Source organism: Salmo salar, chromosome 13 (genome assembly GCF_965601325.2).
Source record: "Salmo salar chromosome 13, fSalSal1, whole genome shotgun sequence".
NCBI lineage: Eukaryota > Metazoa > Chordata > Actinopteri > Salmoniformes > Salmonidae > Salmo > Salmo salar.
This window is the reverse complement of record NC_138303.1, coordinates 33,137,651-33,165,137: the sequence shown is the minus strand read 5'-3', so window position 1 is coordinate 33,165,137 and position 27,487 is coordinate 33,137,651. Positions and strand designations below refer to the sequence as shown.

General features: G+C 41.5%; 1 protein-coding gene across 2 annotated transcripts in view; it reads left to right on the top strand.

Annotated features, from left to right (window-relative positions):
- The window catches only part of nphp4 (nephronophthisis 4), a 209,845-nt gene that overhangs the window by 105,752 nt on the left and 76,606 nt on the right, over positions 1 to 27,487 (top strand). For both annotated transcript variants that reach the window (XM_082959999.1, XM_014135427.3), the window contains exons 12-16: positions 8,325 to 8,380; positions 13,771 to 13,908; positions 18,647 to 18,828; positions 22,758 to 22,949; positions 25,869 to 26,056. In XM_082959999.1, coding sequence (XP_082816125.1) covers positions 8,325 to 8,380; positions 13,771 to 13,908; positions 18,647 to 18,828; positions 22,758 to 22,949; positions 25,869 to 26,056 — 756 coding nt within the window. The remainder of the gene's footprint in view (positions 1 to 8,324; positions 8,381 to 13,770; positions 13,909 to 18,646; positions 18,829 to 22,757; positions 22,950 to 25,868; positions 26,057 to 27,487) is intronic.

The window sequence follows — 27,487 nt, the reverse complement described above, 5'->3', positions numbered from 1 at the left end:
ATAGGGAAAGTAAGACTGTTATCGATTCATACCGTTTTAGATATATCCATGAGAAATGTATGATGGGCATTAAACCGAGTTCAGTATTTGTGTTTATTATAGATCCCCATTAGCTGCTGCCATGGAAGCATCTACTCTTCCTGGGGTCTCGCAAAATTAAGGTCGTTATACATTTTTCAAAACATTACAATACATTCATTTCAGAATTCACAACAAACTGTGTGCCCTCAGGCCCATACTCCACTACCACATATCAACAACGCAAAATCCATGTGTACGTGTGTGTATAGTGCGTATGTTATCGTGTGTGTGTGTGTGTCTGTGCCTATGTTTGTTACTTTACAGTCCCCGCTCTTCCATAAGGTGTATTTTTATCTACTTTATAAATCTGATTCAACTGCTTGCATCAGTTACCTGATGTGGAATGTAATTCCATGTAGTCATGGCTCTATGTAGTGCTGTGCGCCTCCAGTAGTCTGTTCTGGACTTTGGGACTGTGAAGAGACCTCTGGTGGCATGTCTTGTGGGGTGTGACTTATGCATTCTCACACAGTCCATGCACTCCCATTAATCAGGGATGTAGCTACAGAACCCACACTGTTTGCTTGACCGCCATCGTGTACAACTTGTCTAATGATAAGCAAAGCCGGGAAAAAAGTGGAAAAAAACATCTAGCTGTGTCCTCTTAGATTATTATTAATTAATTCCAATGGGCCATATTTGCATTATTCACAATTCCCTGATTTCTCAGCTGTCAACATCTCTGTTTATCACTGATAAATCCACTTAATGATTTGAAAAGTAGAGTCTGCAGTGCCACTTAAAAGCACTCCAAATAAAATGGATGCCATAGAGTAGGTTGGTGCCATGGTAGTGTCATGGTACGAGTTCATCATCCAGCACTACTGTGTCCTCCTGTCCACACTTACTGTAGTCTGAGCAGATGGATGCTACAGCAAGGCTACTGCACCCCAGGCTACTGCAGCCATTTCCAAAAGGCCAGTCTGAACCAGTAGAGAAAGAATGAGAGAGAGAGTCACAGAGAAGGGAGAAACTGAGCTGTGAGAGAGTTCTAGAAAGAGATAGAGGAAAACGGACAGAGGTAGGACGAGAGAGGTGGAGAGAAAAAAGCGAGAGTGAGATGGGGAGGCTTACATTTCGCCATCACTATGGCTACCGGTGCAGTTCACCCAGCATTGCATCAGACATTTGAATCAGACTGTGACTGTGGCTAAAAGACAACACTGTCACAGATTGTCTGAGTGATGTTCCACTGTGTGCTTACTATCTAGTCTACAATAGGACAATTCTAGTGGTTCATAGAAGTAGAATGTAGAGAAACATGTAACTGCTAAAATAATGGAAACACTTGAGTAAATGAGGGTTCTGGCAGCTTATGGTGTGGGGTGCATTTTCCTGGTATGGTTTAGGTCCACTTAACCCTTTAGAGGGCAAGGTAAACAGCAATAAATACATAGCCAATTTGAGTGATTACTTACATCTTATAGTATGGTGAATAATTTCTATCCTGATTGGAGTGGATGACAATCCCTCCATCCACAGGGCACGAGTCGAGTAGTCACTGAATGGTTTGATGAGCATTGAAGCTGTTCTGGCGGCTCATGGTGCCCAACATCCTATTAACTTAAGCGTCCCACCTAGTCAACAGCCAGTGGAATCGCGTGGCGCGAAATACAAATACCTAAAAAATGCTATAACTTCAATTTCTCAAACATATGACTATTTTACACCATTTTAAAGACAAGACTCTCGTTAATCTAACCACATTGTCCGATTTCAAAAAGGCTTTACAGCGAAAGCAAAACATTAGATTATGTCAGGAGAGTACCCTGCCAAAAATAATCACACAGCCATTTTCAAAGCAAGCATATATGTCACAAAAACCAAAACCACAGCTAAATGCAGCACTAACCTTTGATGATCTTCATCAGATGACACTCCTAGGACATTATGTTATACAATACATGCATGTTTTGTTCAATGAAGTTCATATTTATATCAAAAACCAGCTTTTTATATTAGCATGTGATGTTCAGAACTAGCATACCCACCGCAAACTTCCGGTGAATTTACTAAATTACTCATGATTAACGTTCACAAAATACATAACAATTATTAATAGAATTATAGATGCAATCGCGGTGTCAGATTTTAAAATAGCATTTCAGCGAAAGCACATTTTGCAATATTCTGAGTACATAGCCCGGCCATCACGGCTAGCTATTTTGACACCCACCAAGTTTGGGGCTCACCAAACTCAGAATTACTATTAGAAAAATTTGCTGTTCTTCGTCAGAATGCACTCCCAGGGATTCTACTTCAACAACAAATGTTGTTTTGGTTCCAAATAATCCATAGTTGTATTCAAATAGCTCTGTTTTGTTTGTGCGTTCAGGTCACTATCCGAAGGGTGACGCACGAGCGCATTTCGTGACAAAGAAATTCAAAATATTCCATTACCGTACTTCGAAGCATGTCAAACGCTGTTTAAAATAAATTTTTATGCCATTTTTATCGTAAAATAGCGATAATATTCCAACCGGGCGACGTTGTATTCATTCAAAGGCTGAAAAAAAAAAAGGAGAATTCTCATGAATGTGCATCTCCAGTGTCACTGTCCCCAGGCTGACCACTCACAAATTCTCCTGCTGTTCTTCGCCCAGAGACAGCAGACACCCCATTACACTTTCTGGCGCCTTCTGAGAGCCAATGGAAGCCTTAGAAAATGTCACGTTACAGCAGAGATGTTGTATTTTCGATAGAGATGCACCAGAAGGAGGACAAATTGTCAGACAGGGCACTTCCTGTATGGAATCTTCTCAGGTTTTGGCCTGCCATATGACTTCTGTTATACTCACAGACACCATTCAAACCGTTTTAGAAAATTTAGAGTGTTTTCTATCCAAATCTACTAATTATATGCATATTCTCATTTCTGGGCAAGAGTAGTAACCAGTTTAAATCGGATACGTTTTTTTATCAGGCCGTGCAAATACTGCCCCCTAACCCCAATTAAGACACTATGTTGGTGTTTCCATTATTTTGGCAGTTATTTGTAGCTCCGGGGTGACATTATAGGTACAGATCTAGGATCAGCTTCTCCTCCCCCAATTCCAACCTAAGCCATTGGTTACGAAAATGCTAAACTGACCCATGATCAATGTCTAGGTCCAACTTCACCTTACACTGTAGGGTAGGTAACTGCCAAAATAAAGGAAACACCAACATAAAGTGTCTTAATAAAATAGAACAGCTTCAATGCACCTCGGCATAGATTCTACAAGTGTCTGGAACTCTATTGGAGGGATGAAACAGCTTTCTTCCATGAGAAATTCCATAATTTGGTGTTTTGTTGATGGTGGTGGAAAAACGCTGTCTCACACCATGCCCAAACTGGACGCACATGTGCGCCATCGTGCGCAAATTGATTTTGTCCCCCCACACCAAACACGATCACGACACACAGGTTGAATATCAAAACAAACTCTGAACCAATTATATTAATTTGGGGACAGGTCGAAAAGCATTAAACATTTATGGCAATTTAGCTAGCTAGCTTGCAACTAATTTGTCCTATTTAGCTAGCTTGCTGTTGCTAGCTAATTTGTCCTGGGATATAAACGTTGAGTTGTTATTTTACCTGAAATGCACAAGGTCCTCTACTCCGACAATTAATCCACACATGAAACGGTCAACCGAATTGTTTCTAGTCATCTCCTCCTTCCAGGCCTTTTCTTCTTTGGATTTTATATGGCGATTGGCATCTAACTTTCATAAGAAGGTGTATTACCACGATCGACCAACCTCAGTTCGTCTTTCAATCACCCACGTGGGTATAACCAATAAGGTGATGGCACGTGGGTATATGCTTCTATAAACCAATGAGGACATGGGAGAGGCAGGACTGGCACCTCGTACAGCGTCACAAACAGAACTGACTATTTTAGCACTTGGCAATGCAGATGCTCGTTGGTGCATGCGAGCAGTGTGGGTGCAATGATTGAATAACATGTATGTGTACATTTATTTTTGCAATGCGAGCAGTGTGGTCAGGATGTTAGGCGCCGCTCCAGAATCTCCCATAAGTGTTCAATTGGGTTGTGATCTGGTGACTGACACACACACACACACACACACACACACAAACTTTAAACCCCCTATGCTCCTTTCAGAACCCTCTTTCAAAGTCAATGAGAACTCATCTAGCCATGGTTTTCAAAATAATGTGTAACTGGTCTTTTTTTTTTTTTTTTTTTTACATGACCCTAAGCATGATGGAATGTTAATTACTTAATTAACTCAGCAACTACACTGTGTGACCAGCACCGGATTTTAGTACACAGTACCAGTCAAATGTTTGGACACACCTACTCATTCAAGGGTTTTTCTTTATTTTTACTATTTTCTACATTGTAGAATAATAGTGAAGACATCAACACTATGAAATAATACATATGGGATATCATGTACTATCATGTACTGTTAAACAAATCAAAATACATTTTATATTTAAGTTTCTTCAAAGTAGCCACCCTTTGCCTTGATGACACCCTTTGCCTTGATGACAGCTCTTGGCATATTCTCAACCAGCTTCATGAGTAATGCTTTTCCAACAGTCTTGAAGGAGTTCCCACATATACTGAGCACTTGTTGGCTGCTTTTCCTTCACTCTGCGGTCCAACTCATCCCAAACCATCTCCATTGGGTTGAGGTTGGGTGATTGTGGAGGCCGGGTGATTGTGGAGGCCAGGTCATCTGATGCAGCATTCCATCACTCTCCTTGGTCAAATAGCCCTTACACAGCCTGGAGTTGTGTTTTTAGTCATTGTCCTGTTGAAAAACAAATGATAGTACCACTAAGTGCAAACCAGATGGGATGGTGTATTGCTGCAGAATGCTGTGGTAGCCATGCTGGTTAAGTGTGCCTTGAATTCTAAATAAATCATAGACAGTGTCACCAGCAAAGCAGAAGCTAAATGCAGCACTAACCTTTGATGATCTTCATCAGATGACAACCCTAGGACATTATGTTATACAATACATGCATGTTTTGTTCAATCAAGTTCATATTTATATCAAAAACCAGCTTTTTACATTGGCATGTGACGTTCAGAACTAGCATACCCCCCGCAAACTTCCGGGGAATTTACTAACAATTTACTAAATTACTCATGATAAACGTTCACAAAAAGCATAACAATTATTTTAAGAATTATAGATACAGAACTGCTCTAGGCACTCGATATGTCCGATTTTAAAATAGCTTTTTGGTGAAAGCACATTTTGCAATATTCTAAGTACATAGCCCAGCCATCACGGCTAGCTATTTAGACACCCGGCAAGTTTAGCCTTCACCAAAATCAGATTTACTATTACAAAAGTTTGATTACCTTTTGTTGTCTTCGTCAGAATGCACTCCCAGGACTGCTACTTCAATAACAAATGTTGGTTTGGTCCCAAATAATCCATCGTTATATCCGAATAGCGGCGTTTTGTTCGTGCGTTCCAGAAACTATCCGAAATGGTAAATCAGGGTTACGAGCATGGCGCAATTCGTGACAAAAAAAATCTAAATATTCCATTACCGTACTTCGAAGCATGTCAACCGCTGTTTAAAATCCATTTTTATGCCATTTTTCTCTGTAAAAAAGCGATAATATTCCGACCGGGAATATCCTTTTAGGTAAACAGACAAAGGAAAAGAAAGCTTTCGGTCGACGCGGGCACGAGCCTGAGTCTCACAGTACTGTAACCAGCCACTACCCAAACGCGCTACTTTTTTTCAGCCAGAGCCTGCAAAGCCACGATTCAGCTTTTTGCCGCCTTCTGAGAGACCATGTGAGACGTAGGAAGTGTCACGTTATAGCAGAGATCCTTTGTAATTGATAGAGATGGCAAAGAAGTTCAAGAAATGGTCAGACAGGGTACTTCCTGTACAGAATCTTCTCAGGTTTTGACCTGCCATTTGAGTTCTGTTATACTCACAGACACCATTCAAACAGTTTTAGAAACTTTAGGGTGTTTTCTATCCAAAGCCAATAATTATATGCATATTCTAGTTACTGGGCAGGAGTAGTAACCAGATTAAATCGGGTATGTTTTTTATCCAGCCGTGTCAATACTGCCCCCTAGCCCTAACAGGTTAACACTTTTTTGGTTACTGAATGATTCCATATGTGTTATTTCATAGTTTTGATGTCCTCAGTATTATTCTACAATGTAGAACATAGTAAAACTAAAGAAAAACCCTTGAATGAGTAGGTGTGTCCAAACTTTTGACTGGTACTGTACATTGTATCCCTCATTTACTCAAGTGTTTCCTTTATTTTGGCAGATCTGTAGATCTCTGTAGCGATCCAGTGCATTCGTAAATGTATTCAGACACCTTGACCTTTTTCACGTTTTGTTACTTTACAGCCTTATTCTAAGATGGATTAAATCGTTTTTTCCCCTCATCAATCTACACACAATACCCCATAATGGCAAACCAAAAACATGTTTTTTTTTGTTTTTTTGTGACTGTATTTAAAAATAAAAAAATATCACATTTACATACGTTTTCTGACCGTTTACTCAGTCTTTGTTCAAGCACCTTTGGCAGCGATAACAGCCTTGGGTATTCTTGGGTATGACGCTACAAGCTTGGCACACCTATATTTGGGGAGTTTCTTCCATTCTTCTCAGTAGACCATGTCAAGCTCTGTCAACTTGGATGGGAGCGTCGCTGCAAAGCTATTTTCAGGTCTCTCCAGAGATGTTTGATCGGGTTCAAGTCCAGGCTCTGGCTTGGCCACTCAAGGACATTCAGAGACTTGTTCTGAAGCTTCTCCTGCGTTGTCTTGGCTGTGTTTTTAGGGTTATTGTCCTGTTGGAAGGTGAACCTTGGCCCCAGTCTGAGGTCCTGAGGACTCTGGAGCAGGTTTTCATCAAGGATCTCTCCTCCAGACGTGACTCTTGGCATTCACGCCAAAGAGTTCAATCTTGGTTTCATCAGACCAGAGAATCTTGTTTTGTCATGGTCTGAGAGTCTTTAGGTGCCTTTTGTCAAACTCCAAGCAGGCCTGATTGGTGGATTGCTGCAGAGATGGTTGTCCTTCTGTAAGTTTCTCCCATCTCTACATAGCAACCATCGGGTTCTTGGTCACCTCCCTGACCAAGGCCGTTCTCCCCCGATTGCTCAGTTTGGCCGGGCGGCCAGATCTAGGAAGAGTCTTGGTGGTTACAAACTTCTTTCATTTAAGAATGATGGAGGCCACTGTGTTCTTGTGGACCTTCAATGCTGCAGACATTTTTTGGTACCCTTCCCCAGATCTGTGCCTCTACACAATCCTGTCTCGGAGCACTACGGTCAATTCCTGACGGCTTGGTTTTTGCTCTGACATACAGTGTCAACTGTGGGACCTTTTAAAGACAAGTGTGTGCCTTTCTAAATCATGTTCAATCAATTGAATTTACCAGATGTGGTCTCCAAGTTGTAGAAACATCTCAAGGATGATCAATGGAAACAGGATGCACCTGAGCTCAATTTCGAGTCTCATAGTAAAGGGTCTGAATAGTTATGTAAATTAGGTATTTCATTTTATTTATTTTTTATATATACATTTGCAAACATTTCTAAAAACCTTTGTTATTATGGGGTATTGTGTGTAGTAGATTGATGAGGAACATTTTTTATTTAATCCATTTTAGAATAAAGCTGTAACAAGTTGGGGGAAAAAGGTCAAGGGATCTGAATAATTTCCGAATGCACTGTAAATCATTGTATTTCTATTTATACGTCACGTTTCCGTTACTGTGTATGCATCTTATAGGGATGTCATTGGATGTAAAATGTGCATTTTACAGCTAACTACATCCCATTTCCTCCACCACCTGGGATATGTCCCAAATGGTACCCTATTACCTTTATAATGCACTACAGGGCACATAGTGCACTACTTTTGACCAGAGCCCTATGTAGGGAATAGAGTGCCATTTGGGACACAGCCTGGTTATGTTATATTATTGGACCGCAGGGTGTAAATGACTCAATGTTATTAACTTTGGATCGTAGGAATAATGAAGAAGTGTTTGTATTTAGCGGAGTGAACAGAAGTCACGGCAGAAGAAAGGCAATGTGGGCTGAATGAGAATAGTTATGTGAGAAGTAGCCGTAGAATTCCATAGAGTCTACCCATACGTTTACCAGTCAAATTGATATGGTCAGAGGTTCTATGTCCCTTCTAAGATTTATATTTCTATGGAAGTAAAAGGAACAGTAAATAAGAGCTGTGTTTTTAAACTGTTTTTCTTTTTCTCTTTAGGTCGAAGTCGGCATGCCTCTCATGCATCTCCTCCGGGATCGCCACAAGGCCCAGGGGTAAGACTGTCACAAAGATCAGTTACCGCTAACATGGTCAGACATGATCAGTCATGAATAGACCGTTCCCTGAAGCCATGGTCAGCTCCACTCTGTTTTGAAGCATAGGTCTCCATACTGTCATAATGGCTCCCGAGCATTTATTAAGTGCTGATCTAGGATCAGGTCCCACCTGTCCATGTAATCATATTCATTGTGATCTTAAAGGAAAACTGATCATATCTGAAAGTCTTCATGAATATGAGCCTTCACTAGTAAACTAATATAGGACTTAGTGTTAGTTGCTATCACAATAATACTACATAATAATACATAATATAATGTATATTAATGGCTCTGTTTGCTACCTAATGCTAAGAAAGTCCGATAGACAAACAGCATTCTGTGGCCCAGTTCTACATGACTATCTCTTGAAAGAAACGTGGTCGGAGGGCTTCATTGTGTCATCTCTGTTCTAACGGGCTGTTTAAGTAGGGCTGTTTGGTACATAAGTGTTAGGGATCAGGTCTATCAAAATATCCTGCAGCATATGATGTGGTACTATGGAGCAAAGAGCTTCATCCACTTAATATATGTGGGGAGGGTTTTTAATGATGAGTGTGTTACGTGCATGGGTGCAGGTTTTTCAGTTGTGTGTGTGTGTGCTGGTACATATGTACTTGTGTGTGTTTCTGCACATGTGAGTACATGTTTGCTGTGTGTGTTTCTGCATGTTTGTAAATGTATGGCCATTTGTGTGTGTGTGTGTGTGTGTGTGTGTGTGTGTGTGTGTGTGTGTGTGTGTGTGTGTGTGTGTGTGTGTGTGTGTCTGGGGCATGGTGAGCTGTGGGGTGTGAGTGATGTCTCTCAGGCTGAGTGGGGCTGTCAGTGAGGGGCCGGGCCCTCTGATGGATGCAGCTCTCTCACAGAGATAAGGCCACACACACACACACACACACCACACACACACACACACACACACACACACACACACACACACACACACCCCCCCCCCCCCCCCGTAGAGGAGAAGAGAAGGATTAGCTCTGTCTCAGTGCTGGATCTAGGGGCCATAATGAGGGCCTGGGATTAAGTTTGCAGCTAAACATATCGGGTTGGAACAGGTAAAGGGAACAGAACCAAAAAACAGAAAATAACTAAATGTTTCAAGGAACAGAATCAGAACCGGGAACGAAAGGGATCTATACGGTTTACCATTATTTTAAAAGCATGGGAACTGCTTAATATAGTTATTTTCTGTAGTTAGAAACTCACACCCCACAGCAATTCCAACCCAACAACGAGTGTATAGTGTCAGTATTATATTGTTTCTTCATCCTATGTAATGTATTCTCAGTGAATTTGGTGATGTTTTTTTCCCCCTGTTCATAGAAATGAGTCATTGATGCTGTTAGGTTTATGTCCCATCCTACGTCCTGATATTACCAGGTTCTGACCGCTAGATGGTGCTGTTCCTGCTATTAAGTGATATTTCACCCAAATTACATATTGGTTTAAGCAGTCTATTGACAATTTATGACATTAACCCATGCTTTGGTTTTGTTTACCTGGCCAATGTTTCAAATGCTACATGTTTTGCATTTGTGGCACAAATCCAATGCATGTCAGTGGTATCTATATTAGCATTTCTGTGCTTCATATCCAAATCATCTATAAGTAACATCATTGAGTTACACAATACATATTTTGATACTTTAGGATGGTTTGAACATGAAGCGTGAAAATGATAATATAGGAACCATTGCATTGGATTTCTACCACAAATGCTAAAAAGATAGTATTGGCCAACAAAACCAAAGCACGGGTTGCTGTCATACCTTGTCAATAGAGTGCTTACAGGGTAAGGAAACCAACGGCATTTTGTAATTTGGGTGAACTATCCCTTTAACATTGGGGCGCGGGGGATTCTTCACTTTTTTCAGAAACAGCATCATCTAGTAGTCAGTACCTTTTAATATCAGGATGTAGGATGGAACATGTACCTAACAACTTGTGTGTAGGGTGCCGTCTTTCAGATGGGTGTTAACCCCGGTGTCCTGGCTAAATTCCCAAGCTGTCCCTCATACCACCACGGTCACCTAATTATGCCCAGCTTACAATTGGCTCATTCATCCCCCTCCTCTCCCTTGTACCTATTCCCCAGGTCGTTGCTGTCAATGAGAATGTGTTCTCAGTCAATTTACCTGTTCAAATAATGGTAAATAAAATGACAAATCTATCTGAACAGGAAAAAATGAATACAAATCACTGGGAATACATTACATAGGATGAAGAAACAATACTCAGAGCCGCAGCTCCATACTACTTGTCAGACAAAGAGAACTGATACTATATTCTTGTTGTTGGGGTGGGATTGGTGGGGGTGTGGAGGGACCATTTAGTTTGGTCCAAATCAAATGTTAGGTACTATATTTATTGATTATTATATTAATCCTTTAAATTAAAATGGCCAATTTGGATGCAATCAATTATCTTAATTTCTCAGATATCAAATTATATTTCAACAAAATATGCTACTGTCATCGGTTTATAACTGTTTATTATAACTGTGCCCAATAATGTTTGTACCATCTTTTGTGCTGCTACCGTTGTGTTTCTACCATGTTGTTATGTTGTGTTGCTACCATGCTGTGTTGTCATGTGATGCTGCCTTGCTATGTTGTCTTAGGTCTCTCTTTATGTAGTGTTGTGTCTCTTGTTGTGTTTTGTCCTATATTTATATTTAATTTGTATTTTTAATCCCAGGCCCCATCCCCGCTGGAGGCCTTTTTGCCTTTTGGTAGGCCGTTATTGGAAATAATAATTTGTTCTTAACTGACTTGCCTAGTTAAATAACAAATAAATAACAAATAAACTATATCAGAACAATCTGAGATGGTGGGTGTCGAAATCCTCTTATGTGCTTTTTAAGGTGGAACAACCCATCTGTAGCCTACCGACATTACAAGCGTGATTCAGAAGATGGGGAGAGATTTGTAACTAGAGAAGAATGGATTCACTTTTTCAATGTTAGGGATACTATAGTTCACGTTTGTATTTATTAACTACAAAAATTCTGGTGCTGCTCTGCACACACAAGCTTGTTAGCTAGCTAACGTTTAGTCAACTCTGAAGTTCAAAGACATTCAAAGTGCCTTTATAGAAGCCGCTCCTCTGTAGGTATAATTCTGTGGGCCTAATGAAGATAATGCATGTCATCACAACAAGATGCCCAGCGCTTCAAGCTTCTCTCACTCTCTCCCCACCCACCAAATTTCAGTTGCATCTTGCGCACTACACTTGTCTTTCCATCACGCATGTAAACAACTCACTGAGCTGTACCTTGCCCGCTCCACAGCAATCTTCTCTATTTGCACAGCATGATTGATGAAGTAATTTAATATTGTGTTAAATACATTTAAAAATATATATATTTCAGAGGTTTAAAAAGGAACAGAAAGAAACGATATAAACCTGTACTTTTTTTGTTGTTGGTTCAAACCAGTTCAGAACTTTATTTTGCTGGTTGGAACAGTGGAACGAAACGATTGGAAAATAATTTTGGTTCCACTGCCTGAAACATATTCTATTAGCCTTGTACCTGCAGCTCCCAAGTTCTTATTGTCAAACGTACTCACGGACATACAGAAATGCAATTAATACACCGTTTTTTAAAAGAAAAATTATAATAGCCTATTATCTTGCAGGAAAGAACAGAAATGTTTGTATTTGCTTACAACTCGGAGCTGGTATTTGGACATTCGAGGCTCCGCTTGCTGGTCCATTTCTCTAACCTTAGGCTAACTGCCGCCCCCACAAGCACCAGGCACCAACCAACTGAGCCATCAGAACAACAGAAGCGAGGCTACATGTATACATGTCAGATCAAAGTCGAGTATTCAACAATGCGGGGAATAAATAAACAAAAGCTACAGTATAACTTGTGATTTTGGCACAACTCTCCCTAATCCACAGTTCCAATTTATGTCTATAGAAATAACCCTCTTCATCAGCCATATCTCTGTCTCAAATGGCACCCTATTTCCTATTCAGTGCACTACTTTGGAACATGGACGGTAGGGCTCTGTTCGAAAGTAATGCACTATATAGGGAATAGGGTGCAATTTGGGAATCAACCTTGGTCTCCTACCCTGCATTACTGTCAAACACCATTTAATCAATGCCACTCGGCACAGAAATGGGACTGTAAACAAGATGTATTCACTGCTATATCTGCAAGCATTGTAGGATCTGACAACTTTGTTTTTCTGCATAAATTATTGATCCCTGACACTTTTGGTTCACATTGAGCAGAATGATAAGGCTCTATAAGACTATTTATATCTAATATATAGAGCACTGTGTGTGTGTGTGTATTGCCTGGGATGCCCCCTCCCATCATAGGCCGGTCTCAGGTTATGTTATTGTTGTTACCTGTGTTGGCAGTCAACAGTGTTGCCGAGGTGATGCTCTCTGTCTCTCTTTCTTCTATTTCTGTATCTCTCCATTTCTCGCCCTCTTTCCCTAACTCTGTTCTCCAATTTTCATCTCACTCTTTGACAAATGTATATTTTCTTCTCCCCCCTCAGTCAATCTTCAAATGTTTTTTCTCTCCATATCTTTTTCCTTCCGTCTCCCACCTCCTCTCGTTTTCTCACTTACTAAGAGACATATGATGACAACCGCCAGCTGAGAGGTCGACTCCACAACGGCGACACACACATTCTCTCTCACACAACACACACACACACACACACACACACACACACACACACACACACACACACATCGCAAGTCACCACAGCCTGCCACTGTGGGTGTGAAACACACTAGACACGAGCGAGGCGCCTCTGTGTGTGAGAACACACACACACAGGAGCAGGGGAACAGGCAGAGAAGAAGGCAATTAATGGTGGCGTTAGGCTTGAGCGCGAGCCGTACTGCCAACACACTCTACCCAGCCTGTTTGCCCTGACACATAATGGGAGAGAAGACAACAACAGAGCAGTCAGCTGCTCACTGAGATGGTTGTGGCTCATGTCACTGTTCTACTGAACTTAACGTATTTGTACTGGCCCTGTTTGTCATCACTGTTATTTAAATATTGTCCCTTTTTATTAGAACTTTTTTGTTTGTTGTCTGGTCAAGTTCAGTCTCATTGGAAACTAAAATGACAGGTGGCAATGATTTGACACACACATTCCCGAAAATCCCACCCATCGTGTTATAATATGTTGCAGCTATAGAAGCCTATATATGGCAATGCTGTTATGCTAGCCATAGAGAATGCTACCCACATAGTGCTCTACAGAAGACTCTAATCTTTCTTTATTTTGCAGCAGTGATATGCATTGTCATATTGTTTTAATAAAGTCTAAATAGTTCATGTGAATTCCTGTTGTTTCTCCTAGCTCTCTATGTCTCAGCTGGCAGCTACTTCACGCTACCCGACCATGAGCCACTCCACTGCCGTGTCGCCATGGCAACAGCCGTTTTCCTCTCAGCTCTATCCTTCCCCATTGGCGTCGGCCCACCAGCTGTCACATGTCGTAAGATTCCACCCCCGTACCCTCTCCCACGCGCACACCGACACAAACATGCATGGGGATACACACAGTGCTACTCACACGCAGACACACATACATAGACACACTGATACATAAACACATGAATATGGGCACTTTGTAGGTCTCTGACACACTCACGTATAAGTGTGCGCACACACACTCATGTATAATTTCCATGGATACACAGACAGACACAGCGATTTGAATTCAAAGGCTTACTCACCTTTCTAACACAAAGCTATGTACAGACACATACCTACAGACACAGGCACACGCTCACACACCGACCTTGAGAGTACACTTTTTGCTGAACTCCGGCATGCTCTTTGTTTTTGGGACTACACAAGGTTTTTCATCTTCTAAATCAAAAGAAACACTCTCTGACTCTACACTCACATCATTGCTGATCCAATTTTCTCAAGGTATCCAGTTTTTTACAAGCTGTGATTTTCTATTTAACACTACCTGGACACACTACAAATGTTTTTTACAAGCTGTGATTTTCTATTTAACACTACCTGGACACACTACAAATGCATTCCATTCCAAGTTTGACATTGAACCCAATGCTAAATTTAATGCAAAGTCCATGTCCTAGATAATTTGATGTCTTTTCATGTTGAGTAGACTGATTACAGAATAAGACCCAGTTCTCACTGGTTTTGTTAAAATGTTTTTGTGGCTTTTAAAGTAACTGACCAGTCAAAATCATACTTGTAAAAGGTCATATCCAAATAATGTTGTTGAGTAGTCCTATACTCGTAACTGTGGCCAAAGCATAAATTGAATAAAACAAAACACTTAAAAAAAAAATACATCTCAAACTTGTACCTCTAACAGTTAAAAAATGCTTGCTATTTCCTCATAGAACAGGATGTCATCTCCCTGAGGAGGATGAGCTAGCCAATCAGGGGTCTACTTGCATAAATATTTTTAATGACCGGTATACTTCCACAGCATTCTGTCGTTGTGGTACGCCCACACCATTCCAACACAGAAAAGCGGCTTTTTAACATATTTTTGTAAAAAAAAAAATGTGAAAAAAAATAAATAATGGAAAACTATTTCACTCATATTGTAAGTAATTATAGGTCATATTTAATAGAAATCAGGAAACACTGGGCAGTTACTTTAAAGAAGATCATTGTAAAGCTGAGGGTGCAGGAACAGGAACTGGGGTACTAATCGTGTTGAGTAACTTCTCGCAAAATAGGAACGGTAATCATTTTTCCTGTTACAACCATGTTGTTTTTTGATTTCCTCACACACTCACAAGGATGCGTACATTTGGCATCCATTCAATGTGTTTTTTTCTTTTTAAATGAATGGTGTGAAAATAGTACAGTATGAGTTTAGTCTCGGGGTGTCTGAGTTTAACTGTTGGATATGTGTTTCATTCTCATTACAATCCGTTTAAACCGACTCAAATGTGCTCCAATATGTCTCTTTAATTTAGAGGCCAACAAGAACATCCTTCTTCTCACAGACTTAAAGATATGCATAGCTGCAAGTGTTACCGCTTGTATCGCCAAATCAATGTCATTATAATTCTTGTATCCAGGACAGTAGACACACACAGAACTAGTACACATCATATTTATATTACAGATAGCATAACAGACATAACACGCAGATAGCATAACACAAACAGGGTTTGAACCTGGGTCTCCTGCATGCCACAAGACAGTGTTAGCCTGCTGAGCTAAAGCTTAGGCATTTGCTCGGGGAGCTAACACAAATATGTAGATGTGCTTCAAGGGAAATGTTTTATGAATGTTAGCTAATATAAGCAAACATTTCAATTGTTTTGTGTTAGTAGCGAACATTCGCAACCGTTAGCTAACCTAAGTGTCTGTTTCGGGTCTAAACTGCTGCTACAAATACAAGTGGCCATGTAGACATTCTATTAAATGTAGTAAGAATAGCGAAGTTTGAATATTGTTGCTAAAAAGCCACAGTAAAACTGTAGAAATTGGCTATTTGCAGCTTCACCGTGACATTATGGGATGTCAATTCAAATCGTTCAACTGAAATTGTTACTAAGAAATATGTTCTTTGCAAACGAAAAACTTGTTAAACCCACCTCAGGTCTCCTGCAGTAGGCCTTTTTCAAGACAAACATTCCAACCAACCCAGAACCACATCTAGATCGCAGGTTGACATTTATTGGGATGAGTCTTGTCCTAGATGGGCCAGCTGCAAAGTCGAAATTGGCTATATTGAAAGAAATGTGCCTTTTGGTCTTAATTTAACGTTACGGTTATGCATTAGGTTTAGCAGTGTGGTTAGGTTAGAATCAGATTTTAGGGCTTTGTTGCTTTGCTAGCTAGTGACCACTCTGCATAGCTGCCTCCAGAACAAGATTCATGACGAAAAACTCTAACCTGCATGTACAGTGCATTCGGAAAGTATTCCAGACTCTTGACTTTTTTGAGAGTTTATTACCTTAAAACCTTATTCTCAAATGGATAAAAAAAAGTTTTCCCCCATCAATCTACACACAATACTCCATAATGACAATGCAAAAACAGGTTTTTAGAAATTTTTGCAAATTGATAAAAAAAAACATAAGTACGTAGGTATTCAGACCCTTTACTCAGTACTTAGTTGAAGCACCTTCGGCAGTGATTACAGCCTCAAGTCTTCTTGAGTATGACGCTACAAGCTTGGCACACCTGTATTGTGGAGTTTCTCCCATTCTTCTCTGCAGATCCTCTCAAGCTCTGTCAGCTCTCTCCAGAGATGTTTGATTTCAAGTCCGGCTTTGGCTGGGCCATCAAGGACATTCAGAGAGTCATCCAGAAGCCACTCCTGCGTTGTCTTGGCTGTGTGCTTAGGGTTGTTGTCCTGTTGGAAGGTGAACCTTCGCCCCAGTCTGAGGTCCTGAGCGCTCTGGAGCAGGTTTTCATCAAGGATCTCTCAGTATTTTGCTCCGTTCATCTTTACCTCGATCCTGAGTAGTCTCACAGTCCCTGCCACTGAAAAACATCCCCACAGCATGATGCTGCCACCACCATGCTTCACCGTAGGGATGGTGCCAGGTTTCCTCCAGATGTGACACTTGGCATTCAGGCCAAAAAGTTCAATCTCGGTTTCGTCAGACCAGAGAATCTTGTTTCTCATGGTCAGAGTCCTTTAGGTGCCTTTTGGCAAAGTCCAAGCAGGCAGTCATGTGCCTTTTACTGAGGAGTGACTTCCGTCTGGCCACTCTACCATAAAGGCCTGATTGTTGGAGTGCTGCAGAGATGGTTGTCCTTCTGAAAGGTTTTCCCATCTCCACAGAGGAACTCTGAAGCTCTGTCAGAGTGACCATCGGGTTCTTGATCACCTCCCTGACCAAGGCCCTTCTCACCCAATTGCTCAGTACCTCGACACAATCCTGTCTCGGACCTCTACGGATGATTCCTTTGACTTCATGGCTTGGTTTTTGCGCTGACATGCATTGTCAATTGTGGGACCTTATATAGACAGGTGTGTGCCTTTCCAAATCATGTCCAATCAATTGAATTTACCACAGGTGGACTCTAATGAAGTTGTAGAAACATCTCAAGGATGGTCAATGGAATCAGGATGCACTTGAGCTCAATTACGGGCTCATACAGTAAAGGGCCTGAATACTTATGTAATTAAGGTATTTCTGTTTTTTATTTTTAATACATTTGCACACACACAAATAATCCTGTTTTTGCTTTGTCATTATGGGGTATTGTGTGTAGATTGAGTAAACATTTTTATTTAATCCATTTTAGAATAAAGCTGTAACGTAATAAAATGTGGAAAAAGTCAAGGGGTCTGAATACTTTCCAAATGCACTGTATATCAAACAGACAGAGGACATAATAATCTAACATCAATGTAGTAGGCATTCAAGTGAAGTGTCAGCCATTTTAATTTACTTGAATCACCCTCTACTGCAGTGCCTAGTGCCTTTCTGTAGGCCTAACTAACTACTATAGGTCATTGTATAGGTTTCAATCATGGCTGTAGGTGTTGCGGGCGTCACAGTGTGACTGATGGAGGTCATTAAGGAGGAGGGTGATGAAGGTCTTGTAATGTGCTGGCAGGTGTTTTCTTCCACCAATCACCACTAGGACAGGAGAGTGAGGAGAGGACTGGACTGGAAAATGACGCCATTTCCTCTACACAGCTAATTAGCAGCCAGATTGCGTTCATTAGCCACTAAATCAAATTGACAATAAAACGGGGAGGGACTATCTGAACTTTTTTCCAGTGCAAACCGTTTTTGTGGGTGTGCGCTAATGATTACAACCCTGATACATCGTTCTCAGTGATGCATGTGTCAATGATTCAGGGGAGTCATTCTCGGGAAACATTTTACATTAAGTTCCCCATTTTAAATTGTCATTACTTGAACTAGATGCAACGAACCTAGCTAGACGCGTTCCATTAACGTAATAAGGGAAACTGACCAATCTGTTTGTTTCGTAGAATAATAGTTTAGTACAATTTTTTTATTAAATTTGTTTAATTACATTTCCTGTAATTAGGTCATTTTAGGGTGACTTCATGTAAAGTTTGACCCAATGTTAGTTTTTGTCAACTGCTATACGTTGATCAGGCTCTCTCTCTCCTTTTTTTCGCTAATTTCTTCTCTCTCTCGCTTTCTCTTTCTCTCTCTGAGCATTTTTTTTCTCTCTCTCGCTTTCTCTTTTCCTCACATTTTTTTTTCTCTCTCTCGCTTTCTCTCTCTTTGTGACAGGAGCTCCCAGCTGCCAGCAACATCACCCACCTTGAGGTGGACTTAAACGTGTCCCCTAGGGACTGCCTCCCAACATACCAGTCTGCTGCGCTGGCCAACGAGGGCCACCTGGAGCTCCAAGAGCTGCCATTCACCCCCATCCATGCCCCCATCATCACCATGGGAACACATGCTGCGCCCAGGTGAGCACCAGAGGCCAGGGTCCTTGTCACAGCCAGCGGTTTCACACATCGGTCCCTCGCCTGCTTTGGGTGCCTCGCAGAACGCCTGCATGTTAATGGTAGGATAGGGTCCTCAAGGTTCTTTATATCGACGTTACAAGGAGGTGTCCTGGGAAAAATTGCATAAACGGCAGGACAAAATGAATTAGTTAACCGTGACCCTTCAGAGCTAACTACAGTTGGATTACTAGTGCTGTATCTCAAGTGGTGTTGTCGTTTAAAGGGCTTTATCGCCGGCGCTAATGCAGTTCTACACTAGTCTCGACCCTGGTATTTTACAACCAAGTCACTCGCATCTGATCGGTCAGGCTTGAGCAGCATTCACGGTCCACACTTGCGGCTGTTACTGATGTGTGATAAAAGGCTATTGAATGCTTACCGACCTTGCGCCGTGGCTTTGAACATTCCTCAAACACTCTCCTTGTTTTAGCTGCCGTGTTATCTCCATCCAAAGGCTTGGGCAGCGGTCCATTACACCACAATTCTCTACTGTCTTGCTATCTACCGAGAGATCTATGGGTCAGCTAATTTCTATAATGTGCAGTGGGTAGTATACAGTAGGTGGAACATTCAGTTAGGAGACAATTTAGAGGAGTAGGATCTGCCCTGTTCTAAAATAGCATCTCAAGTGACTATTTACGATACAAGACGGTGTGCAGTAGTAATTTTTAAAGGGGGGCCATTCTTTAAATAACCTGTGAGTACTAACAGCATATCTTTTTACTAAATAGATAATATAGAGCTAATATAATGTAGGTGGTTGGCTATCATAATAGTAGTCATAATATAGTACAGTCATGGTGTAACAGAGGAATACCACATGAGAAATGACGCCGTGCAAATAACAGACACGGCGGCCGGCGCTCAAACAAACATTTTACATTTACATTTGAGTTATTTTGCAGACGCTCCTATCCAGAGCGACTTACAGTTGTGAGTGCATATATTTTCATATTGTTCGTACTTGTCCCCTGTGGGAATCGAACCCACAACCCTGGTGTTACAAGTGCCATGCTCTACCAACTGAGCAAACAATTGCATTAGCACAGAATCAGATGAAAACAATTGGCTGGTATGGAAACCAGTCTTACAGGCTGTGTCCCAAATGACACCCATTATCTTTGACCAGGGACCATACAGTGCATTTGGAAAGTATTCCGACCCGTTGACTTTTTCCACATTTTGTTCTGTTACAGCCTTATTTTGTAAAATGTATTAAATATTTTTTTACATCATCAATCTACACACAATAGTCCATAATGACACAGCAAAAAAACAGGTTTTTATCATTTTTTTCATTTACATAAATATTCAGACCCTTTACTCAGTACTTTGTTGAAGCCCCTTTAGCAGCGATTACAGCCTTGAGTCTTCTTGGGTATGACGCTACAAGCTTGGCACACCTGTATTTGGGGATTTTCTCCCATTCTTCTCTGCAGATCCTCTCAAGCTCTGTCAGGTTGGATGGGGAGTGTCGCTGCACAGCTATTTTCAGGTCTCTCCAGAGATGTTCGATCGGGTTCAAGTCCGGGCTCTGGCTGGGCCACTCAAGGACATTCAGAGACTTGTCCTGAAGCCACTCCTGCATTGTCTTGGCTGTGTGCTTAGGGTTGTTGTCCTGTACGAAGGTGAACCGTCGCCTCAGTCTGAGGTCCTGAGCACTCTGGAGCAGGTTTTCATCAAGGATCTCTCTGTACTTTGCTCCGTTCATCTTTCCCTCGATCCTGACTAGTCTCCCAGTCACTGCCACTGAAAAACATCACCACAGCATGATGCTGCCACCACCATGCTTCACTGTAGGGATGGTGCCAGGTTTACTCCTGATGTGACGCTTGGCATTCAGACCAAAGAGTTTAATCTTGGTTTCATCAGACCAGAGAATCTTGTTTCTCATGGTCTGAGAGTCCTTAAGGTGCCTTTTGGCAAACTCCAAGCACGCTGTCGTGTTCCTTTTACTGATGAGTGGCTTCCTGGCCACTCTACCATAAAGGCCTGATTGGTGGAGTGCTGCGGAGATGGTTGTCTTTCTGGAAGGTTCTCCCATCTCCACAGAGGAAATCTGGAGCTTTGTCAGAGTGACCATTAGGTTATTGGACACTTCCTTGACCAAGGCCCTTCTCCCCCGATTGCTCAGTGTGGCCGGACGGCCAGCTCTAGGAAGAGTCTTGGTGGTTCTAAACTTCTTTCATTTATGAATAATGAAGGCCACTGTGTTCTTGGGGATCTTCAATGTTGCAGACATTGTTGGCTACCCTTCACCAGATCTGTGCCTCGACACAATCCTATCTCGAACCTCTACGAACAATTCTTTTGACCTCGTTTTTGCTCTGACATGCACTGTCAACTGTGGGACCTTATATAGATAGGTGTGTGCCTTTCCAAATCATGTCCAATCAATTGAATTTACCACAGGTGGACTCCAATCAAGTTGTAAAAACATCTCAATGATGATCAATGGAAACAGGATGCACCTGATTCTCATAGCAAAGGGTCTGAATACTTATGTAAATAAGGTATTTCTGTTTTTGTTTTTTTATACATTTGCAAAAATTTCTATAGACCTGTTTTCACTTTGTTATTATGGGGTATTGTGTGTAGATTGATGAGAATTTGTTATATTTTTTTATCAATTTTTGAATAAGGCTTTAACCTAACAAAATGGGGAAAAAGTCAAGGGGTCTGAATACTTTCCGAATGCACTGTAAGGGGGCAGTATACAGTATCCTGTAGGTAATAGAGTGCCGTTTAGGATGCAGACTGTGTCTGGAACCCAAATAGGCGTGGTGCTGTTCGCTGGGATGTAACGTATGGGACTGTGTCTTTAAAAAACATCTTCTGAGCGGAATGACCCACTTATTTGAGGAGGATCACAATGAACTTCAAATAACTTTATTAATTTAATTTCAATAATCACAACTGTGTGTCAGATTGAACCCCTTTGAAATTAAGACAGTGGCTCAAATATTAATCCAATCGGGGGTGAATTAAGATGGGGAGACAGAAGTGTGAAATGTGTATATTGCCATGGCAAACTCGCTCATTTGATAAGGTCTTTGGCATTCCCCTCTGAATAAGCCCAAAACATAATTAGTTATGAGAGTCTGTTTTTTCGTATTACTTTTGAAGTAAATTGTATTTACTGATATGATTTGTCACATTCGTCTTACTGACATTGAGTAGTATCTCGTGGTAAACAACAGATTGTTAATTTTCCTTTCCCTGAATGTGCACTTTAACCAAGCATCTGTGTCTGCTGCTCTGCTACTTATCATGCACGGAGTAGTCCATGTCAATATCAAAAATATAAGTTATGGATGTTACCATGGTTTCAGAAAAACAGGTGGGCCACTGTGATTAGAGATATCTACAGATTATGGTTGAAATCCTGAGGGAGCGTTTTGACACTGGTCCTCCTCTCCCCGCAGACGGGATTCTCTCTTCGTGTGTTATCGATGAACAGGGTGGGGATGCCAACATCCTCAAACCATCTTAATCATTCTCCCTTCATGTTTCGAATGCCAACCTGAGTATTAGGGTTGGGGTCAATTTCTCTCTTCGTGAATTGAAAACAAACCCTCTTTGAATACAGTATAATGACTATAGAGTATAGTATTAGGACTATTTCACTGGAATTGAACCCAACCCATGTCACTGCGTTTTTCCATTAAGTTTGGTTGCTAATACAAGTGACTTTGTACTCTCTAGGGCTGTCTGAAATGAGACCATTTTCCCTAGTATATATAGTGCACTACTTTTGGCCAGAGCCTCATGGGCTTCCTAACGGGCTCCGCCCAAAAGTAGTGCGCTATATAGGGAATAGGATCGATGCCATTTCAGACGAAGCCTAGATTCTTCTTTTTGTTTGAGGATTGTTTCCTCTTTTTTTGCAGCTCTTCCTCTGTGAGTTCCAGGAGCTCCCTGGCCCACCTCTACTCAGCCAGCTTCCCCTACATCACAGACCCCAGTGGGCTGGTGGCTGAAGTGCTGGACCCGACAGAACCAGTCAACTTTGACCCCCAGAGAGAGGAGGCGGATCCCCTGCAGGGCAATGTGCTCCTGCTGCAGTTTCTGGCATTTTCCAGGTGAACCCACAGCCGTCTGGTCATGTTTGTGGCTCTACGGCACCATGCATAAACATTACCCGCATAGTGTAGGCTGAGATTGATTCTAACCAGCATGTTATGTACTCTGTTGAACTGTACATTGTCTTCCATTGTTCATATAGGATGGATTTGCCCTGTGCCTCCCAGAATGCAATGCAAGTATAAGGGTGTATCATAACTTCAGTCAAATGTTCACTTTGTCATGCATTGATCTCACTGGGCAAATAAGTGAACATTTGACTGAAGTGGAAGCTAGGATTCACCCTACATATGAGGATTTGAGCTTGACTATTTTTGTCTGCAAATAAGAAAAATGGGCTTGAAAAAAAATGACATTTTATATGAGCCTCCACACCACTTAGTATGAAAATATAAGAAGAGACATTTCCTGTGTGCACTTGGTCGCCAGCCAAGGACATACAGTGCTTTGTGATGTTGACGTCCAGCCAAGATTACTTCAGTGCACTTACACACACTTACTCTTGGCGATTTAAGGCTCACACGCACGCATGAAAACATGCACAAAAACACGCACACACACAAAGCCTTGTCAAATACATCCCAGGTCCTGCAGCTGTCCCCTCTGCCAAAGCCTGACTTTTATTTTGTCATCAGCTTTGTCATCCCCAAGATAAAAGCATCAGGCATTTGTCATATGCATCACCGACGGCCCTGCGAGCAAAGGTACAGCCACTTCTTTTGTGGCTGCAGCTTTGAGGCTTCAGCGCAGTTTGAAACATAATGGTAGCTTTTATGTTTTGACGATTACCGCTCTGACTGAATTGCAGGCTGGCAATTTACAGTAGTCTACCTCACATAAAAGGAATCAACAGATAATGCTCAAAAGTGCCATACGTGGGGGGGAATTAAGGATGTGACATTTGTAATAAAAAAAGGGTATTTTATTTTATAAAACTCGATGTTATCCTTTTTCCTGCCATCTCAGCTGCTCACTACTGTCAGGCTTGTAGGCCTTTCAGCATTTTCACTAAAACAATTTCAACCACCTCACAAATACATACTTCATGCCATCTTGAAGGCTCTCAAAGAGTCCTCGGTATTCGTGGCTCGCTCTGAAACAATGGGCACGACACACTTTGTTTCCCTAACAAAATTACCTAATAAACATGATGAACGGGTACAGCGGGCAAAGGGGAATGACTGTGAACCAACGAGTCTCCGGAATGACTGTGATATCATTTCTGCGTCTCTCTCTACAATGCTGTAATTATCAATCTTGTCTGTTTACTGGAAGAATATTAATGTCCGGTTGTGCACTGTGCCCTATATAGGGAATAGGATGCCCTTTGGGACACAACCCCAATCTCTGTAGCCACGTAGAGACATTAGCTTGCGCCAACCTCTTTATCACGGGAATCTCTGCCTGTGTGTCTCCGGGGTCAGACTTTGCTCTTATTAAATTCCACTTCAACGTGGTGGTTTTGATACCGTTCGTGCTCGGTGGACCTCACAGTGACTGCCTCTCCCTAAACGCTTCTCCTCCCATTTATATAATGCCCAATGATTGATTGCTAATCTTCTCGCAGGGAAATAGAGAAGTAATCGTTTCCGTCCCTAATCTCACTCGCAGCTCATTTATTCCAAGCACCGAGACTGAGAGGACGGCGGGCGAGAGTTTGGGCCCACCCACGGTTTGGAGAGTATGTGTGTGGAGATTGTGTGTCTTTAGTGCTAATACGCTCAGAGGGTGGTCGTTTTAAGTCGTGTGAAATAGAAGAAAGTTGAGGACTGATTTAGATTCAATCACTCTACCACCTATAGATGATTTCCAGACTAGGACAAAAGCTACATTCCTCTTGCTCTGAAAGCAAGTAAACTTGGTCCCATCATTACAATGAAAAAAATATATACTTCTCACTACAAATCAGAACAAGCATGCTTTCTCATTGCACAGAAAATGTTACTAAAATAGGATTTTAACCCCAGATACAGGGTTACAACAGGTTTTGATAGAGTAGGGCCATTGATTTTATCACCGAAGATGAATCCATCTATGGTTGTGAAAGGTGTGATGCTGTAGGCCTATAGCTGCTGAGAGGGCACCTTTTCTATCAGTCTCTGATTTATGGGGGTTTCATTAAGTGATTTAGCCCTCCTAATCTCAAAACACTACTGGTTTTGTCGTTTTAAGGAACTGTAAAAAGGACACGTCTGTAGGGACGGGGATGTGGGGGAAAAGTGTTGATTTTTGTTTCCAGGAAACCGACGAAGCTGAATGATTGACTGATCTGACTCTCTGATTCAATTTGATTTAATGACATTTTTAAATGGGTGTTATTAAATCCTAAATGTGCTTCTCCCACTGCACATGGATTGGTTCGATAAAAAAATTATCATACTTGGCAGGAGCTCAGCGATGATATTCCAAGTAGAACATAATATTAAAGTGAATATAACATATGCCTGTGTACTGTGCTGAGTAGCAGACTTTATTATCCCCCAAGGGGCAATTTGCTATACGGAAAATAGACAAATTCTGTACATGGACAACATATAGAATATATACAACATAAAGACTAAATATGGCCAAGCAAAAGTGTAATCAATTCATAAAAAATCAAGATGGCCTACTTTAACTGATATAACCTTTAGCGTAATAGTAATAGTGTCATTTATTGAGAATGGTGAATGTGGTATACATTGTAGACTAAGTCAGGGTTAAAAACTGTGAATAGCACCTACTCTATGTTGGAGTACATGACGTCAACGTCATATAACATTAGGGTTTAGTGTGAATAGAGGCTATGTTGTAGTGTATGAAGTAATGTTCAGTGTGAATAGTGTGTACTACAGTACATGCAGGTTACATCATGTAATGTAAGGGTTTAGCATAAATAAACAGTAACCTTTGTTTCCTCTCTTCCTGTTTGCCCACAGGATACCACAGCAGGGGGGGAGCAGCAACTGGCCAGACTCTGTTCATTTCACCTTCCAGCTCTACCGCTTCCCACCAGTGACCACACAGCGCCTGAAACTACTGGCCATCGACAAGCTGCCGAAGAAATCCAGCGAGACACCACCCTGTGTCCTGGCTGTCATTAACAAGGATGGAACAGTCAACTCTGGTAAGGGGGGACGAGAGGAAACATTTTGAACTCTACCAACCAGACGTGAATTCAAATACTATTTGAAATAATTTCAAATACTTTAGCTGGGCTTGATTGAGCTTGCCTGGCTCAATGGAACCAGTAGAGTAGTTGCGCTAACTTGCAAACCCTGCTGATCTGGCACTCCAAGCAGGCTAAAGAAAACACAAAGTATTTCAAATAATATTTGAATCCATGTCTGTTGAATATTTGCAAACACTCTTATTCAATCACAGAGCTCATGCATAGGGCCTAAGGAAACAGCCTAGATATTATTACCGCTACTGAGTGTGCTCATCCCAAATAGCACCCTTTCCCTATATAGTGCACTATTACTGACTAGGGCCTATAGGGCTCTGATCAAAGGTAGTGCACTATATAGGGAATAGGGCGCCATTTGGAATGCAGTCCCTGAGTGGTATTGAATGACACCCCTGCTCCTATCCCAAGCCCACCTCCTTCTCTGCACCCACCCATGATGTGTGCCCAGAACATATTGTACATGATCATGAATACATTTACATATGTATGCAAGCTCCAAGTTTCTCTCTCTCTCTCTCTCTCTCTCTCTCTCTCTCTCTCTCTCTCTCTCTCTCTCTCTCTCTCTCTCTCTCTCTCTCTCTCTCTCTCTCTCTCTGTCTCTCTGTCTCTGTGTCTCTCTGTGTCTCTCTGTGTCTCTCTGTGTCTCTCTGTATAACTGTATTACAGATTTAGGATCTTAATTTGACCACTCATTTGTTGCTGGGAATTTTCCTGCACATCAGGAAATCCAAACCTGTAGTGTATTTGAGTTTTAAAAAGGCTTCTGGAGTCTGATTTCCACTTTGAAATTTTACTTGATTTGCCCTAACAAAAAAATGCATCAACCCCTACAAAAATGGCCATTAATTATAATCCACATAATAATTCACATTTCCTGTTGCGGCAAGATTTTTTTCCTGCTGTAGCAAACTTGCTCAAATTAAGAGCAGGATGAAATTGTCTTTAGCATGCAAGATGTGTCTTCAAGCATAAGATATTGTGAAAGCTGCTTTTCTCAGAAGCTCTTAGACCAGACATGATGTACTGTACCATGGCAGCATGAAAGATATACAGCAAGGTAGTACCACTGCTAGTGACGTCAGGGGTGACACGGCTGCACGGAGGTGGCCTCGCATTACCCAGCTACCCAGCAGGCCACAGGGGCTGAGGACATGCGTCATAGGGATAACAGGGGATACATCCCAAATAACACCCTATTCCCTATAGAGCCCAGATCAAAAGTAATGCTTGCACTACATAGGGAATAGGGGGCCAGGGCTTTTTGGGGCTTTTCTTTTTACCAGCTTTTGTGGGAGAAAAAAAAAACAACTGGGCCGTAGTAGTTCTTACATCTATTTCTGGTCATTTTTTTTTTTTTACTCCCTTTCT